General features: G+C 37.5%; 1 protein-coding gene across 4 annotated transcripts in view; it reads left to right on the top strand.

The window, feature by feature from the left end:
- Window positions 1–19,926, top strand: part of atg7 (ATG7 autophagy related 7 homolog (S. cerevisiae)) — a 93,742-nt gene that overhangs the window by 10,545 nt on the left and 63,271 nt on the right. For 3 of the 4 annotated variants that reach the window (XM_062038241.1, XM_062038239.1, XM_062038240.1), the window contains exons 2-9: window positions 2,332–2,515; window positions 2,759–2,813; window positions 6,271–6,388; window positions 6,471–6,548; window positions 7,047–7,163; window positions 7,498–7,647; window positions 13,611–13,699; window positions 16,812–16,933. In XM_062038241.1, coding sequence (XP_061894225.1) covers window positions 2,344–2,515; window positions 2,759–2,813; window positions 6,271–6,388; window positions 6,471–6,548; window positions 7,047–7,163; window positions 7,498–7,647; window positions 13,611–13,699; window positions 16,812–16,933 — 901 coding nt within the window. In that variant the 5' untranslated portion in view covers window positions 2,332–2,343. Of the gene's footprint in view, window positions 1–2,137; window positions 2,270–2,331; window positions 2,516–2,758; window positions 2,814–6,270; window positions 6,389–6,470; window positions 6,549–7,046; window positions 7,164–7,497; window positions 7,648–13,610; window positions 13,700–16,811; window positions 16,934–19,926 lie in introns of those variants that run through there. The other variant, XM_062038238.1, reaches the window with a different exon arrangement.

Here is a 19,926-nt window from a genome sequence, read left to right on the forward strand (position 1 = left end):
CGGTAATTATAATTTTCCTTTGATAAATATTAATACAGTTAAGGACTTTTAAGAACAACGGAAATTTATGGTCAACTTCGTCAATACAAAGTCAATGGGGCTCAAGATGTAATATTGTCATAACTTTAATATACTAGGATATGTGTTCTAGGTCATCATTATTGGTGTATAGTGGTGATTTGGATGATAAATAATGCCTTTCACCTGGACAGTAGAGGGATGAGGACATAATCAGACAAATTGGTTAACTTTGGCATACAATTTTGACCCGGAAATGGCGAGAAAGACACAAAAGAACGCTTGATTATGAGTCATTCTTTATCTAAACAGCCAATAAAAAAGGGATTTCACCAAAATAGGCAATTTTCAGTCAGTTACCTTTTTAAATCAATTAATACCAGTACTATGTAGGTATGTGTGTAACATTTAAAAAAAATATTGATTTACATGAAACTGTATTATCAGGCAGGTATTGTAAAGATGATTCCAGTGATATATTTATAATTTTCCTGTGATAAATATTAATTTTAAGACCAACGGAAATTTATGGTCAATTTCTTCAATACAACGTGAATGAGAATCAACATTTTAGGTGTGACATTTTTGTTAAAATTGTCATAACTTTAATATATTAAATATTTATTAAATATTTATTAAGTATAACTTTAATAAATTGTCATAACTTTAATATACTAGGTCATCATTATGTTGTATTATATTGTGGTGATATAGATAATACATAATGCCTTTCACCTGGACAGTAGAGGGATGAGGACATAATCAGATAAATTGATTAACTTTGGCATACAATTTCGACCCGGAAATGGCGAGAAAGAAACACACAAGGACGCTTGATTATGAATCTTTCTTCATCTAAACAGCCAATAAAAAAGGGATTTCACCAAAATAGATAATTTTTAGTCAGTTACTGTATTTTTCGGACTATAAGTCGCAGTTTTTTTCATAGTTTGGCCGGGGGTGCGACTTATACTCAGGAACGACTTATGTGTGAAATTATTAACACATTACCGTAAAATATCAAATAATGTTATTTAGCTCATTCACGTAAGAGACTAGACGTAAGATTTCATGGGATTTAGCGATTAGGAGTGACAGATTGTTTGGTAAACGTATAGCATGTTCTTTATGTTATAGTTATTTGAATGACTCTTACCATAATATGTTACGTTAACATACCAGGCACGTTCTCAGTTGGTTATTTATGCCTCATATAACGTACACTTATTCAGCCTGCTGTTCACTATTCTTTATTTATTTTAAATTGCCTTTTAAATGTCTATTCTTGGTGTTGGGTTTTAACAAACACATTTCCCCAAAAAATGCGACTTATACTCCAGTGCGACTTATATATGTTTTTTTCCTTCTTTATTGTGCATTTTCGGCCGGTGCGACTTATACTCCGGTGAGACTTATACTCCGAACAATACGGTACCTTTTTAAATCAATTAATACCAGTACTATGTAGGTATGTGTGTAACATTTAAAAAAAGATACTGATTTACACGAAACTAGTATTATCAGGCAGATATTGTAAAGACGATTCCAGTGATATAATTATAACTTTCCTGTGATACATATTAATAAAGTTATGGACTTTTAAGACCAACAGAAATTTATGGTCAACTTCTTCAATACAAACTCAATGGGGCTCAAGATTTGTCATAACTTTGATATTTACTCCATTTAAAAAAAAAAAAGGTTGGTATCATTGCAAAGCTTGCCAAATTAACAAAGAAACAGTTAAGTTCCTTTTTTAATTGATTACTTTCATGCAATTAGCTTCAGATGTCATGTAAAATTTGAGTAAACATAGCTGCGAGGACTCGACTCGTGAGTCACCTCACAAGCAACCAGGCAGTTGGCGGGTGCAAAAAAATCAGTGTTGGAATTGATCAATTTAAAAGAGATTTGGCAGACACAGATACATGTATAACTTACCGGTACATTATAATAGGGATTCCAATTAATATTTTACTTACCATAGATGTTTTGCACGGGGATTGTTTGGTCAAGTGTAAACTTGCCAAATTTTGTCAGAGCTTTGAGGCACGAGTACTTGTTCAATCCGAAAATGTCGATATTCTAGATAAACTCGGATATGTGTTCTAGGTCATCGTTATTGGTGTATAGTGGTGATGAAAACAACGCAAACGAGTTGAACTCTAAAAACAGCGGTCCTCTCGCTACCCACGATGGCTCGATCAAGCTTGAGATGCTCTGAATGACCACTGCGGAGAGCCGGCCTGTGGTATATCTGTAAAAAAATATGTATTTGTAATAAGAAAATACTGAGTTTATGAACTTTTCTAGTGTGAGGTCATCATGGCGTCCGACTCCGGTGAAGCAGAGTCGTCCTCTGCAGACATCAAGCTGCAGTTTGCTCCCTTCAGCAGTGCTCTGGAGGCAGGCTTCTGGCACCAGCTCACACAGAAGAAACTTAACGACTACCGTCTGGATGAGAGCCCCAAATGCATCAAGGGATACTACTGCAATGGTAAAGAAGCATGTGCTGCTGTTAACAATGTACACCACATTGTCTGTTTAATTAGAGGGGGGGTTACCCACATATGCGGTCCTCTCCAAGGTTTCTCATAGTCATTCACATCGACGTCCCTTGTGTGGGCTTTGTGCCGAGGATGTCGTTGTGGCTTGTGCAGCCCTTTGAGACTTTTGTGATTTAGGGCTATATAAATAAACATTGATTGATTGATTGATTGATTGATTGTTTCTCCTACAGGTGATCCGGTTGGTTTACCCACCCGTCTGACCTTGGAGTTCAGTGCATTTGAAGTGTAAGTCAAGTGGATTGAAGCTAACAGAGCCAGATAGGAGGAGATATGAGCAGATTAGGTGGAGTCCACATTTGTAATGTGAGGTGTTTTGACAGTATATAAAAGCAGAGTGGGAGCAATATAGCTTTGCAGAAGATAGCAATGTTGTAACTTTTACCCAGTCTTCATTTGTATCCACTTCCTCATTACTTCATTTCGAAATGTGCAGAAATTCACTTTTTTTTTATTTTTTGAAACCTGTTAGCCAATTGCAGCATAATTTGTCTTAACAGAAATATTATACATTAGCTTTACTCTGGTTCAAGGTTCACATTTTAGGCTAAATATTCTAAGAAAATATTATATTCATGCAATTTAATCCCAAAAAAATATTGCATTAATCATCTATATACACAGATTAATTACCGTATTTTTCGGACTGTAAGTCGCAGTTTTTTTCATAGTTTGGCCGGGGGCGCGACTTATACTAAGGAGCGACTTATGTGTGAAATTATAAACACATTACCGTAAAATATCAAATAATATTAATTAGCTCATTCACGTAAGAGACTAGACGTATAAGATTTCATGGGATTTAGCGATTAGGAGTGACAGATTGTTTGGTAAACGTATAGCATGTTCTATATGTTATAGTTATTTGAATGACTCTTACCATAATATGTTACGTTAACATACCAGACACGTTCTCAGTTGGTTATTTATGCGTCATATAACGTACACTTATTCAGCCTGTTGTTCATTATGCTTTATTTATTTTAAATTGCCTTTCAAATGTCTATTTTTGGTGTTGGGTTTTATCAAATAAATTTCCCCAAAAAATGCGACTTATACTCCAGTGCGACTTACATATGTTTTTTTCTTTCTTTATTATGCATTTTCGGCCGGTGCGACTTATACTCCAGTGCGACTTATACTCCAGTGCGACTTATATGTTTTTTTCGTTCTTTATTATGCGTTTTCGGCCGGTGCGACTTATACTCCGGAGCGACTTATACTCCGAAAAATACGGTACACAATTTATTTTGACCCCACATGCTCTTTTACCTGGAAGGGGAACTGTACTTTTTGGAATTTTGCCTATCACTCACAATCCTTATGTAAGACAAGAACAATTTTTTTTTTAATACATTCTAAGTCATAAAATATGGCAAGTACGCGGTGGCTAACAATGTAGTTAATGGGAGCACTTTATTCCGCACATAATGCCCTCTAAAAGAACATTCAAAACCTCCAACAATATTTCATTTACATCTCCTTACCTGAACATTAACCAAGTATTATCAATATTGTTATTATAAGTGCTAACGTTGAGGAACTAATTTTAGCGGCGCCATGACCACAGCGATCTAACTAGCTTATGCCGCTATATTGACATACTGATCTGCTGCTGCATCGCCTCTGAGTTGGTGAAAGTTAATTTTAGATTATAAATCACGCCTCTCAACTAGATAGTAGAAGGTTGGGGCCTTAAACCGAGAAGTTGGTCAACTTTGTCATCCAACTTAGACTCTGAGATGGCGAGAAAGACATGAAAAAATGTTTGTTTGCGACACTTTTTTTTAACCTAGGTAAGAATTATAATGTATTCTTCATCTAAATGAGAAAATATGAACATTCCATCAGTCGGCATTCCAATAGGAGCAGATATTGGTATTAGATCTAATCAGAAAAAAAATTATTGCATACACATACTGTACATAAATCGGACGCTAAACCATGATGGTAAACATTGGTTTATTTTTTTTAACATTCTGACTTAAACATACTTAACAAAGGTACATTTAATAGGGGAACTGTACTTTTTTGGGGGAATTTTGCCTATCGTTCACAATCATTATGAGAGACAAGAAGACGGATGTATTTTTGGTTCAGAGCATTATAACTCTAAATAAACGTAAATAAAAGTCATCTTACAATGGAGTTAAAGTGAGTTTCTCTGTTGCGGCCATAAAGCCCTCTAAATAGCCATACAAAAAGCGCCAATAATACTCATTTAAAATTCGTGACATGAATTTAATCAAGTATAAATGATAAATAAATGTATCAGTGATATTGTTATTATAAGCGCTAACCCAGACAAACAATTTTTAGCATTGTATTGTCACTGTTGCTGCTATGTTGACATCATTGGCTGGTGAGCTGCTTTCTCGCCTCAGAGCATGTGAAAGTTTATTCTAGATCATAAATAATGCCTTTCACCTGGACAGTAGAGGGATGAGGACATAATCCGACAAATTGGTTAACTTTGGCATACAATTTCGACCCGGAAATGGCGAGAAAGACACAAAAGGACGCTTGATTATGAGTCATTCTTCATCTAAACGGGAATATATCAACATCCTATCAGTCGGCATCCTTGTGACAGCAGACATTGTACAGTAAGTGATATTTTATTGTGTTTGTTTGCTCTCATGCAGTCTGCAGTGAGTAATCAGTGATGTCGCCAATGCGTTTTTGAAATAAATGTGCCTCTTTATGCTTAAAATGAGCAAAATACGTAACTATTATGTTATTAAGAGTGTGCCTGTTACTACATTGTATATATACTTACAGCCTTTATACAAAACATTGATGGAGGTGTTTGGATGTTTTTATAGCGCTATATAGGCAGAATAGTGCGATTCCTGTAGGCTCCATTGTAAACCGACTTTTGATCTTATTTATTTACTAGTTAGAATGCATGAAAAAAGAAAAATGTTTTCTTTCTTACATAAGGATTGTGAATGATAGGCAGAATTCCAAAAAAGGTGCAGTTCCCCTTTAAAGAACATCACTTTCATGGAGAAGCGGAGCATATTCCTACCTCTTCTCCATGTCTCAGCATTTATTGATAGTTTGTTTACCTTCTGTGTCTACGTAAGTAAGTAAGTAACTAAGTACTATGTTACCGGGAAGCATAGTGAGGGGAAGCAGAACCAGAAGAAGAAATGGTACTTCTTTAAGTCCTGCAGGAAGATGGGAAGGAAGAAAGTACTGTAGTTTCTTAACTCACACATATTATTAGCAATAGTACAAGGATACGTACCGCAAAGGTCAGCAGAATAAACCTGCACAGCACCGCTGGGTCTGATAGTGCTTCTCCTGAAAGCATGGCATTCCAAAGATAAAATAACATTTTCGATAGGAATTCAATAGGAAAGTCGATGTTTTTTCGACAGCTTGTTTAGTCACGAAATAATAAAGTGCAATTAACAATCATTTTGAGGATCCATGGCTACAAATAAAAAAACACACATGCTATCATTAGCGTAGCTTTGGATACAGTCTCCACTTTGCTGCAGTGCCCCTTTTTCTTGCTGCCCTTTGTCTCTTCTTGGATGAAATGTGTAAAAGTGAACACAGGAGATCCCTGCACTCCTCCATTGTTGTTGTTTGTTAGTGTTCTGACTCATGCATAGCTCTGTATTAAATATGAAACACATTTAACTTTGACTTTTTCTTCCTTTTTGAATATCAGAGATGGTTCGACCCCAGCCCACTGCTGTGCGGCTGTTGGCAAACTGTACAACACCAACACTCTGGATGCCTTTAAGAGCACTGATAAGAGGGCTCTGCTGGAGAACGAGTCCAAGGAGGTAAATGTCACATTCAACCACAAAATCAAATCAAATGTTGTCGAATGAATGTAATTCACCTTTTAAATTTTGTTTTTTTTAGCTTTGGAATGCCATGCTTTCAGCAGAAGCACTAAAAAACCCAGCGGTGCTGTGCAGGTTTATTCTGCTGACCTTTGCGGTACGTATCCTTGTATTATTGCTAATGTAGTGGATTGTCCGAAGCTTAAACAGCAACAAAAGTGAGTTTAGTACAAAAAGTTTATTTACCCATCGTCAAAAGTGCAAAAGTCGGATTGAGCTGCCCATGCAGACAAACAAACGTCCTCCGGAGGACACAAGAATCAAGCAATCTCTTTCAGCCCTTGTCACTTGGCCATTTTATCTGTTTCCCCATGCCCCAAGGTCCCGTTGTTTTCGACATGTTTGTTTTGCAACATCCTTGAATCCCTTATTCATGCTTAGACAATCAAAACATTTTGTAGAATGGTCAGAGCGACTCCATATTCAACTTTGTCCTACATCTGGTCCTTCAATGGTATAGAATAGAAGAGAAATGAAACAAGCAGACATTCTTGATAGACACGAAATATAGCTCAAAGGTCAGAAATTCTACTACATAAATATTATGTGTGAGTTAAGAAACTACAATACTTTCTTCCTTCCTATCTTCCTGCAGGACTTAAAGAAGTACCATTTCTACTACTGGTTCTGCTTCCCCGCACTATGCTTCCCGGAGGGGATAAAGATCATAAAGCAGCCTGCTGTCCTGGAGAAGGTGTTCTCCGCAAAACAGGTTTTTAAATTATACTTCAGTGCTTGCATGAAATTAAATGCCAAAAAGTTTGACCCTAACCCGCAAACAATTTTGATTTATGTGCTCCAATTAGAGATAGAAATGTCATATCGCAACTCAATAATTTTAATCACCAAAATCAATCACTAACACTGAGAGAGATGCATTCATTACGCCGTATTAAACCGTTTACAAAGTATTATCTGTTAAATTAGTCATAGTTGCCCTTTTCAAGCTGGATATACAGTATACAACATCGGTGGTGTCACTTAGATCACTGAATCATAAGCACATGCACTTTGTTATTTATGACTTCTAATGGACTCTGCCATAGATCGCAGCCTTGCAGGTGGCCTATGATGGCCTGTGTATCAAAGCAGGCACCACAGCGGTTCCCTATTTCCTAATTAAATACACTGATGACGCCATTCACTTGGCCTTGTTGGCAGAGGAGTGGGCGACGTTCTTCCCGTCTAAGACCAAGGTTAGTGTGGTATTTTTTGTGTCTTTTATGACAGTCATTTTTAACTTCATAATCATTTTGTTAGGTTGCATCTTGGTCATTGCCATGGAGACACTGGATTGCCTATTTCAGTGGTCTATGGCAGTGGTCCCCAATCACCGGGCCGCGGTCCGGTACCGGTCCGTGGATCGATTGGTACCGGGCCGCACAAGAAATTAAAAAAACAAACAAAACAAAACAAAAAAAAATTTTTTTTTTATTAAATCAACATAAAAAACACCAGATACACTTACAATTAGTGCACCAACCCAAAAAACCTCCCTCCCCCATTTACACTCATTCACACAAAAGGGTTGTTTCTTTCTGTTATTAATATTTCTGGTTCCTACATTATATATCAATACAGTCTGCAGGGATACAGTCCGTAAACACACATGATTGTATTTTTTTATGACCAAAAAAAAACAAACCCCCCCGGTCCGTGGGACAAATTTTCAAGCGTTGACTGGTCCGCAGCTACAAAAAGGTTGGGGACCACTTGTCTATGGCAATGGTTCTGAACATTTCTCCCAAGTACCACCCAAGAAAACACTTGGCTGGCCAACTACCAACATAATGACCAACATTAAAATACAGTAGCGTAGTTTTTAACAAGTATGTCATATTTTTGGCCAATGTAACATTACACACAGTTTGAACAGTAGCACTGAGTTTGAATATAGTAAAATAAAACACTGTTCTTAAATAACGAATCAAATAAAATCTATTATATTTAAAGGCCTACTGAAACCCACTACTACCGACCACGGAGTCTGATAGTTTATATATCAATGATGAAATCTTAACATTGCAACACATGCCAATACGGCCGGGTTAACTTATAAAGTGCAATTTTAAATTTCCCGCTAAACTCCTGGTTGAAAACGTCTATGTATGATGACGTATGCGTGTGACGTCAATCGTTGAACCGGACGTATTGGTACCCCATTGAATCCAATACAAAAAAGCTCTGTTTTCATTAAAAATTCCACAGTATTCTGGACATCTGTGTTGGTGAATCTTTTGCAGTTTGTTTAATGAACAATGGAGACTGCAAAGAAGAAAGTTGTAGGTGGGATCGGTGTATTAGCGGCTGGCTGTAGCAACACAACCAGGAGGACTTACTTGGATATCAGACGCGCTAGCCGACGCTAGCCGCCAACCGCACGGATGATCGGGTGAAGTCCTTCGTCCTTCCGTCGATCGCTGGAACGCAGGTGAGCACAGGTGTTGATGAGCAGATGAGGGCTGGCGTAGGTGGAGCGCTAATGTTTTTATCATAGCTCTGTGAGGTCCCGTTGCTAAGTTAGCTTCAATGGCATCGTTAGCAACAGCATTGTTAAGCTTTGCCAGGCTGGGAATTATTAACCGTGTAGTTACATGTACATGGTTTAATAGTATTGTTGATCTTCTGTCTATCCTTCCAGTCAGGAATTTATTTATTTTGTTTCTATCTGCATTTGAGCCCGATGCTATCACGTTAGCTCAGTAGCTAAAGAGCTTCGCCGATGTATTGTCGTGGGGATAAAAGTCACTGTGAATGTCCATTTCGCGTTCTCGACTCTCATTTTCAAGAGGATATAGTATCCGAGGTGGTTTAAAATACAAATCCCTGATCCACAATAGAAAAAGGAGAAAGTGTGGAATCCAATGAACCCTTGTACCTAAGTTACGGTCAGAGCGAAAAAAGATATGTCCTGCACTGCCTCTCTAGTCCTTCACTCTCACTTTCCTCATCCACGAATCTTTCATCCTCGCTCAAATTAATGGGGTAATTGTCGCTTTCTCGGTCCGAATCTCTCTCGCTGCATTGTAAACAATGGTAAAATGTGAGGAGTCCTTCCTCTGGTGACGTCACGCTACTTCCGGTATAGGCAAGGCTTTTTTTTTATCAGCGACCAAAAGTTGCGACCATTATCGTCGTTGTTCTCTACTAAATCCTTTCATCAAAAATATGGCAATATCGCGAAATGATCAAGTATGACACATAGAATGGATCTGCTATCCCCGTTTAAATAAAAATATTTCATTTCAGTAGGCCTTTAACAAAGTTATTTTTTGGCGTACCACTAGATGGATCCCGCATACCACTGGTGGTACACGTACCACAGTTTGAGAATCATTGGTCTATGATATTGTGGTACAGTACTATATTGGACCTTTTAAAGTGGAAAATAAATGTAATCTGAAGCCATTTTACCATTGGAAGTAACAGACACAGTAAATTGGTTCTGGGGTCACACTCTTGCCCTTATAGAACGGTTTAGCTGTACCGGCAATGTTTTAAAATTATCTCAACTAACTCATTTAAAGGGCTAACTGCACTTTTTTTGGAATTATGTCAGACAAGCACTTATTTTGTTTATTTTGTATGCATTCTAACTTGTAAATAAACTCTTACAAAAGTTAGCTAACAATGGAACCAACTGGTTTCGATCTATTCCGCCCAAAAAGCACTCTAAAAAACTTCTAAAAGCCTTCATCAGCATTTTATATACACATTGTAAGTAGATATGCAATGCAGTAACAGGCACATTCATTCTAACATGCATACATCCATCCATCCATTTTCTACCGCTTGTCCCTTTCGGGATCGTGGGGGGTGCTGGAGCCTATCTCAGCTGCATTCGGGCGGAAGGCGGGGTACACCCTGGACAAGTCGCCACCTCATCCCAGGGCCAACGTAGATAGACAAACAACATTCACACTCACATTCACACAGTAGGGCCAATTTAGTGTTGCCAATCAACCTAGAACCACCAGTCCATGTCTTTGGAGGTGGGAGGAAGCCGGAGTACCCGGAGGGAACCCACGCAGTCACGGGGAGAACATGCAAACTCCACACAGAAAGATCCCGAGCCCGGGATTGAACTCAGGACTACTCAGGACCTTCGTATTGTGAGGCACATGCATACAGAATGTATTGATTTCACAGACTCATCACACAGTTTGCTATTTCCTTCAACAAAAACATCACTGTTATTCATGGCAGACTTAATGAGCGACAACGGAGACTACTTGGGAACAAATTATGATAGACTTAGAGTTAGACTTCCTTTTATTGTGATTCAAATTTGAACTTTACAGTACAGATAAGAACAAAATTTCGTTGCATTAGCTCATGGTAGTGCAGGATAAAAGAGCAATAAGGTGCAGATATAAATAAATAGATTACTGTACAGATAAATATATTGCACTTTTGCATATGCATCCACGTTTATGGATGTATGTTATATTGCCTTTATATTCCAGCGAGTTAATCCATTTTTGGGGGGAATTGAGGGGATTATTTTAATGCGTTCAAGAGTCTTACGGCCTGAGGGAAGAAGCTGTTACAGACCCTGGAGGTTCTGCTACGGAGGCTGGGGAACCTCTTTCTAGAGTCCAGCAGATCCAGAACCTTATATTTTTGAGTCTGAATATGCAGAGGATGAGCTACAAGTTTAAGAAGCTGTGTGCTGAACAGATCCAGCTAAGCAAGATATACAAACTACGAACACAATAAAACAATCACTTACTGTACGATGTCTGCTCTCACTGGTATGCCGACTAATGGGATGTTCATATCTTCTCGTTTAGATGAAGAATCAATCCTAATCCTCACCTAGGGTAAAAACAAAAGGTGCCGTAAACGAGCGTCTTTGCGTTTCTTTCTGGACATCTCCAGGTCTAAGTTGAATGTCAAAGTTGACCAACGCTAAAAGTAATTCCTTGGCATTAGCGCTTATAATAACAATATTACTAAAACTTGGTTAATATTTAGGTTACAAGCAGGGCAATAATTTAACAGCGGCCATGGCTCTCGTTGCCCCTCAGTTTGGCCGTGTGCCCCTCGAAAAATGATATGCAATGTACGGACGCATCTTTTCCTCGGCGCAATTTTCATCATTACTATATTTCATTATGGCTTATTTGACCAGTGGTGGGTTTAATTCTGCCTCATATGAACTGCCAGAGTGCACAATGAGTAGACAAAGCATCACCGGGCCGCATGCAGCAGCCTGTAATCTGGATGTACAAATGTCCCGACTCCTCAACAGTGCACTGAATGAAAAAGTAGGATGAGCGAAGCTAAGGTAAGAAAGTTTGATGCATTTGTGAAAGCGTAAGAAAACAATAAACCCTCAAAATATAATAGGTAACACATTGTTCATAGTAAGCGATGCAACAGGACGATGTGTGCGGGTTTTCTCTAACCCACACAACCACGCCAGTTTAACGTGAATAAAAAACCCATATAAAAACACTCCTGGTAAATAATATAAAGCCCCAGCATGTTATCGGTATTCTGGGCTAAAGGAACACTTAGACTGAGCGTGGATACCATTAAGACTTGAATTCTATGTCTTCTAAACATTTTTCTAAGAAAAAAAAGTTTCTATATCAGTGGTTCTCAAAGTCATTTTCACAGTTCCAGAGACCCCCGAAGATTTGAGTTAAAACTTTTGCTTGTCAAACAATATACATGTTAAAAAAATTACACACATTTTCATAATTTTTCGAAAAGTGGTTAAAAGCCAAGGTAAAAAAAAATACAATCTTGGTTGTATTTGATAAGATGTATTTGGCCATGGGCCCCATCTGAAATTGTTCAGAATATGATGAGTTTGTATTTCCAACACTTTACATTTTTATGTTAAAAAATAGCTTGGTGTACAAGTTTGTAGTGTGGCACAAAGTGACATTGTGAGCTTGTATGTCTGCATTGTAAAATCTAAAAGGACAGATGCCATATTTTACAAATTAGAATGCATAAAAAAAGAAAGACCTGTTCTTGTCTTACAATAGAATTGTGAGTGATAGGCAAAATTCCCCAAATTATGTTACATTTTTCAAACCAAAAATTATAACATAAACCCCACCGGCAAGCTCATGTTACCATTAATGGTTTAACACAGCACATTTGTTTTAAAACTGTCTATATTTTTCACAATTACCAAGTTAATCTAATACAAATTTTTGCCGGCCCGAAAAAAAAAGATTTTGGGAAAATCTTTGCAGTCAGCTTGTTATGATAGAAATACTACCCATTCAATGACAACTAACACTAAGTACCTAAACCAGTATCATTAGCTAACAACACCCAAAGCTAATGCACGATACAACACTTGGAAGTACATTGGAAAGTTAGCGCCCTCTAGGCATTTGTGTAAATGTTGCAAACAGCCCCTTTTTAAGTGTAAAAAAAATATTAAAACACGATTACAACGTAAACACAATAAAAAACCCAAGTCTTAACTTAAATAATAAACATGTAATGTGAATGTCGTTTTATTTTTTTTTAAACGTTTTTTACCATCCAAGTATGAAAAGTTAAGCACACACATACAAATCACTCTATTATTGTTAGAACATTACTTTTTCATTTGAATTTCAAATAATGTTTTTACATTTTTGTCTATAATTGTGTAATGTAGTTGTAACAGATAGACGGATGGATAGATAGATCATTTTTTATTATCTGTCACATAACAGATATTGATAATAATACATTTTACTTATAAGGTGCCTTTCTGGCACTCAAGGACACCATACAAAATCAAAATAATAAATAAAATCAATTGGATAAAAACAACAAAGATCGATAAGATTTACAGTAAATAAGCAGTGAGGAATAGATGTGTTTTGAGTCTTGATTTAAAGAGGAATATCTTTAAATCAACAGGCTCTAAAATACACAAATAAAAACTGAGAGGTCAGAACCATATGTGATCCAAAAGACAAAATGTACATTTTTGTATTGTATTTCATACCAGCCCAGCCTTTATATTTAATACTACCCTATTACAATAATAAAAAATGACATTGAATAGAAAAAAAAATGTAAAGTATAATACATTTACATATATTTTCCTCTTAAAATGTGTCTCTGTCACAGGAATGAGGCAAAAATACAACCTAACCTACTGAATGTTCATAGGATTAATGCTGTCCATGTCTTCTAGATCACTGTGGGCGTGTATGATCCATGTAATCTGTCTCAACATCCAGGATGGCCTTTGAGAAATCTACTGGTTCTCTTAGCTAAATATTGGTAAGCACCTTTAACTGTGTGAGTGTGTGTGTGTGTGCATGTGCAGATAGTTTTGGTTTGAATGTCTTTGTCTCTTATGACTTTTATGTTTTGTGTGCTTATAGTCATCAGTACAATGGAATCAATCATGTCAAATTCTTATATACTGTAAGTCCACAAAAACTTGTTTGGGGGCGTAATTGTCATCAGCAGATTTTTCTGGCAATTCATCAAAATAATAGGGTATTGTAATACAAAACCCAAAACCAGTGAAGTTGGCACATTGTGTAATTCGTAAATAAAAACAGAATTCAATTATTTGCAAATCCTTTTCAACTTATATTCAATGCAAATGCAAAGACAGGATATTTAATGTTCGAACTGAAAAATAATCATTAACTTAGAATTTAATGGCAGCAACACATTGCAACAAAGTTGGCACAGGGGCATTTTTACCACTGTGTTACATGGCCTTTTCTTTTAACAACACTCAGTAAACGTTTGGGAACTGAGGAGACCAATTTTTTAAGCTTTTCAGGTGGAATTATTTCCCATTCTTACTTGATGTACAGCTTAAGTTGTTCAACAGTCCGGGGGTCACCGTTGTGGTATTTGAGGCTTCATATTGCACCACACGTTTTCAATGGGAGACAGGTCTGGACTAAAGGCAGGCCAGTCTAGTACCCGCGCTCTTTTACTATGAAGCCACGCTGTTGTAACACGTGGCTTGGCATTGTTTTGCTGAAATAAGCAGGGGCATCCATGATAACGTTGCTTGAATGGCAACATTTGTTGCTCCAAAACCTGTATGTACCTTTCAGCATTAATGGCGCCTTCACAGATGTGTAAGTTACCCATGTCTTTGGCACTAATACACCCCCATACCATCATTGAACTTTGCGCCTATAACAATCCGAATGGTTCTTTTTCTCTTTGTTCCGGAGGACACAACGTCCACAGTTTCCAAAAACAATTTGAAATGTGGACTCATCAGACCACAGAACTTTTTTCCATCTTAGATGAGCTCGGGCCCAGCGAGGCTGGCGACGTTTGTGGGTGTTGTTGATAAATGGCTTTCGCTTTGCATAGTAGAGTTTTAACTTGCACTCACAGACGTAGCGACGAACTGTAGTTACTGACAGTGGTTTTCTGAAGTGTTCCTGAGCCCATGTGGTGATATCCTTTACACACTGACGTCGCTTGTTGATGCAGTACCGCCTGAGGGATCGAAGGTCCGTAATATCGTCGCTTACTTGCAGTGATTTCTCCAGATTCTCTGAACCTTTTGATGATATTATGGACCGTAGATGGGGAAATCCCTAAATTCCTTGAAAAAGCATGTTGAGAAATGTTGTTCTTAAACTTTTGGACTTTTTGCTCACGCATTTGTTCACAAAGTGGTGACCCTCGCCCCATCCTTGTTTGTGAATGACTGAGCCTTTCATGGAAGCTGTTTTTATACCCAATCATGGCACCCACCTGTTCCCAATTAGCCTGTTCACCTGTGGGATGTCCCAAATAAGTGTTTGATGAGCATTCCTCAACTTTCTCAGTCTTTTTTGCCACTTGTGCCAGCTTTTTTGAAACATGTTGCCGGCATCAAATTCCAAGTGAGCTAATATTTGCAAAAGATTTTCCAGTTTGAACATTAAATATCTTGTCTTTGCAGTCTATTCAATTGAATATAAGTTGAAAAGGATTTGCAAATCACTGTATTCTCTTTTTATTTACGATTTACGCAATGTGCCAACTTCACTGGTTTTGGGTTTTGTAAAAAGCCATAGAACAGAAAATGGAATCCTGCTCTGGCGGCTCAGCACAATATGGCTGAAGCGGCAAAAGGTCGACATCAGTAATAAAAGAAGAAGAATGTACTCCGCAAAGTTGCCTGTGTTTTAGTAATATTGTGAAGAGACTCACCTGCCAAGCACACATATACAGTAGCTACAGTCGGCCTATTCACGGCTCTGCAATTATTCCTCCGCCTTTTAGCCGATTGCTTTCTCTGCTTTAAATTGTAGATATTTAAAAAAAAATATTGACTCAAATAGCATGTGTTTTGATGGCGCTAACTGCCGGGGGGGGGAAAGCCCTGCAGCTATAAAACCAGGGACGGGTGCTGTCTCAGTTGACTCAATATTTTCCAGAAGTGAGACGTACAATGTTATCTATTAATGTGCAAAATTTAATTTCAAATGCGTTTAAAAATTTTAGAGTTTTAGAGTTTCAAATATCAAAAATAGGATTTTTTTTAAGCTTTTAATTGTTGTTTCCTGGTGATGGGTAAAATGCCTCAGTGAGTGTGTGGCACACTCACTTGCTGTACTCACTACTGTAATACTGGGTGACTATTTAAAATTCACTGCAGTGGTTGACAGTTGCTGTACAGTACGTTTTTTTTTTACTATCCATCCCTGTTAAAAGGAATGCTCTAATGCGGATTAATCAGTTGTGGTTTTTCATCTAATTAAGTCTGATCTGATTTTGGCAACATATTTTGGGCAGCTTGGTAGCACCGCAGATTCCCAAATGTTAAGTTTACCCGGTTGTGACGGGCTACAGAAGCAAACATGGTAAAAAGACGCTTAACAGAACATTTGTCCTCTCAATGGGAAATTTGTGTTAAGAAATCACGACGGAACAGTCAACCAATAATAATGTATTAGTCACACTGGGCAAGAAGCAGTTCTGTATACGCCGAAACATTTTCACCTTAAAATAGTATTTTAGGAATTGTCACAGCAGGTCAGCGATGCTTGACCAACATTTTTTCCACTTTATAGATCATTTGACCATCATGTATTTGGTAATAAAACACTGAGCTGTGATGGACGCTGTTGTTTTTCATGTTAAAAATGCTCGACTCCCAGGCACTTTATATCCAAAACAAACCTCATCCATTTTGTGCGTGTTCCCCACCGTTAAACATAAACTGTTGACGCTGGCAATGAGAGAAATGCATTCAGTTTTTTTTTTTCCCCGAGGAGTTTTGATTGTGAACGCAGCCTTTCACAACCTTATTAGGGGAAATGTGTTGCTATGTGAACTTGTTTGCATCATGCTGTGGTGAGAATGCCACATAACACGTTGGAAGCTGCTCAAATGTGTTTTTTCTCTGTTTTTTGTGTTTTAGGGGCTCTATGGTAGACACTGTGGAGGTGCTATGTTTCAGAGACAGAACCCTGCAGGGAATCCGCTCCATTCAGCATAGCATCATTTTTCAGGTCAAGCTACCTGAACTCCCCACTGACTCAAGTAATCTTTTTTGTTGTTGTTGACTTTTTATTAGAGATGTCCGATAATGGCTTTTTTGCCGATATCCGATATTCCCCAACTCTTAATTACCGATACCGATATCAACCGATACCGATATACACAGTTGTGGAATTAACACATTATTATGCCTAATTTTGTTGTGATGCCCCGCTGGATGCATTAAACAATGTAACAAGGTTTTCCAAAATAAGAGAACAACTTCAACTCAAGTTATGGAAAAAAATGCCAACATGGCACTGCCATATTTATTATTGAAGTCACAAAGTGCATTATTTTTTTTAACATGCCTCAAAACAGCAGTTTGGAATTTGGGACATGCTCTCCCTGAGAGAGCATTAGGAGGTTGAGGTGGTGGGAAGGGCTAGGGAGTAGCGGGGGGTGTATATTGTGGCGTCCCGGAAGATTTAGTGCCGCAAGGGGTTCTGGGTATTTGTTCTGTTGTGTTTATGTTGTGTTACAGAGTGGATGTTCTCCCGAAATGGGTTTGTCATTCTTGTTTGGTGTGGGTTTACAGTGTGGCGCATATTTGTATCAGTGTTAAAGTTGTTTATACGTCCACCCTCAGTGTGACCTGTATGGCTGTTGATCAAGTATTCATTGCATTCGCTCGTGAGTGTGTCAAAAGCCGTAAATATTATGTGACTGGGCCGGCACGCAAAGGCAGTGCCTACAATGTTAATTGGCGCTCTGTACTTCTGCCTACGTCCGTGTACACAGCGGCGTTTTAAAAAATCATACATTTTACTTTTTGAAACCGATACCGATAATTTTGAAACCGATGCCGATCATTTTTGATGTTACATTTTAAAGCATTTATCGGCCGATAATATCGGTAGTCCGATATTATCGGACATTCCTACTTTTTATACAATTTTACTGGGGATGTTGCGATCAGAGTTTTCTCTGCTGATTCTGATCATCCATGAGGGAGATCGACTAATACCGATCACATATACTGTACTAACTGTCAATTTTTCCATTTATTAATGGTGAGTGCTATTCACAATTTAATAATATCAACACAATATTTAAACTAGTTCCTTGTTTTCTTTTATTACATACATACAGTACAACAAAGTCAATAGTGCACAGTAACTGAATAAAAGCAAAAACGATTTACTACTCCTTTAAATTAAAAGCTCTGTTTATTAAATTAAAAACATTAAAACCGCACGATCTTGTTGACCTCAACACTGCTATTGTGACGTACAAAGCTCATAACCACATGCTGCCTGGGCGTCTACAGGCGAGGTTGAAACCCAGAGAGAATCCCTATGACCTCAGAGGTTCAGCTGTCTTCCAGAAAGCTAAGATAAGAACGAGCTTAAAAAGTAGATGTGTTTCTGTCAGGGGGGTTCAACTGCGGAACAGCTTGGATGATTCCTTAAAATGTTCCAGTTCCATTCACACATTTAAAAAACACTTTAAGACCAATGTCTTGAAAAAATACATCACTCTTGAATCAACACAGTAGTTAATACTATGATCAATGTTAATTAAAATACTAAATGTGGGATATAAATAATAATGGAAGTATAATTGTTTGTATATAGTATATCAATTGGTACAAAGGTTTAACACGTGTACAAGGATATTTCACATGCCTTTACTGTGTATATAATTGAACTGTGTTTATGTTGTGTATAATGTGTATTTATAATATGTTGTACAAAGGACATTTAATAATTTTCGGAAGTTCATCTTGTACAAAGGACATTTCATAATTTTCGGAAGTTCATCTTGTACTTGACATTGTTCATAGGGTTAGGCGCAATAAGTGTTCAACTTCAGCCTAAACCCTTTCGGTCTGCTACATTTTCATTTTCAATCTATGAATGCACAACTGTTTGTTTATTTTGTTGACGATTGACCGAAGAATAATAAACTATAACTATAACTATAAATTATTTTCCCTCAAAGTTCACCTGTGTCCAGGGAATTATTCCCGGAGTTTGTAAATATTTACAAAAACAACAACAAAAATGATTGTGAGAAAATAAGAATATCGATCTAACCACTTTAGTATTGAGCATATAGTATACAAGGTTCGTACGGGTGCTTTAAAGTCTTGAAAATGCTTGGAATTTAATGTTGTGTTTTCAAGATTTGAAAAATGCTTGAATTTTGGGTGAAGTGCTTGTAAATGCTTGGAAATGTTCATCATATTTCTCGACAGTCTGACTCAATAGGCTAATTATAAAATGGAAAACAATTAAATAAGTTTAGTTAAAAATGAAAGCTACACGCTTGATCTGTTGGCTTTGCACAAGCCCTTACATTAGGTTGTTGTCATGCCAGAGCCGTGTATATACTGCTCTGTGTCGCCCCCAAGAGGACAGTGGTGCATCGGTCCATCATGCCGGGAGGTTGTCGTTTTAATGAACATTGGATGGAAAATGACAAATACAAACTTTGGATAAAACGTGGACCAAATCCACGTGTAGCCTGCTGCAAAGTATGCAAAAAGGAAATCCAGCTTTTCGCAATGGGAGAGTCTGCTCTCTCGAGTCATATAAAAGGTAAACCACAGAGATTACTAGCCCTACAAGTTAACTAACGGTAGCTAAAGTTTTGTTTTCTAACCTTTTGGTACATGCTAGACCTAAACTGTGAGATCAGCGCTGGATGACATGTTAATTACGGACAGTTATTACAAGCTATGAAAGGAAAAAAGCGAGCGTTTGTCAATGATAAATTATAATGTTAAGAACTTCTCTCAACTAAAAATCGATTTTTTTATCATAGCCACACTTATAAGGCTGCATATGCTTAATGAAAGATGACTGAGGTGTTGTGAAACAAACCAAATATTTTCCTTTAATATATTATCCTTATATTAATGTGGAACAGTTTTGTTAATAAATGAGTGACATTGACATTTTGAGGGTGCGTGTACTTATATCACATTATGCAGTTTACAAGCACAAATACGGTGTGAGTCAATCCGTGCTCTTCGATGTCATTGAGTGCTG

This window comes from Entelurus aequoreus, linkage group LG26 (assembly GCF_033978785.1).
Source record: "Entelurus aequoreus isolate RoL-2023_Sb linkage group LG26, RoL_Eaeq_v1.1, whole genome shotgun sequence".
NCBI lineage: Eukaryota > Metazoa > Chordata > Actinopteri > Syngnathiformes > Syngnathidae > Entelurus > Entelurus aequoreus.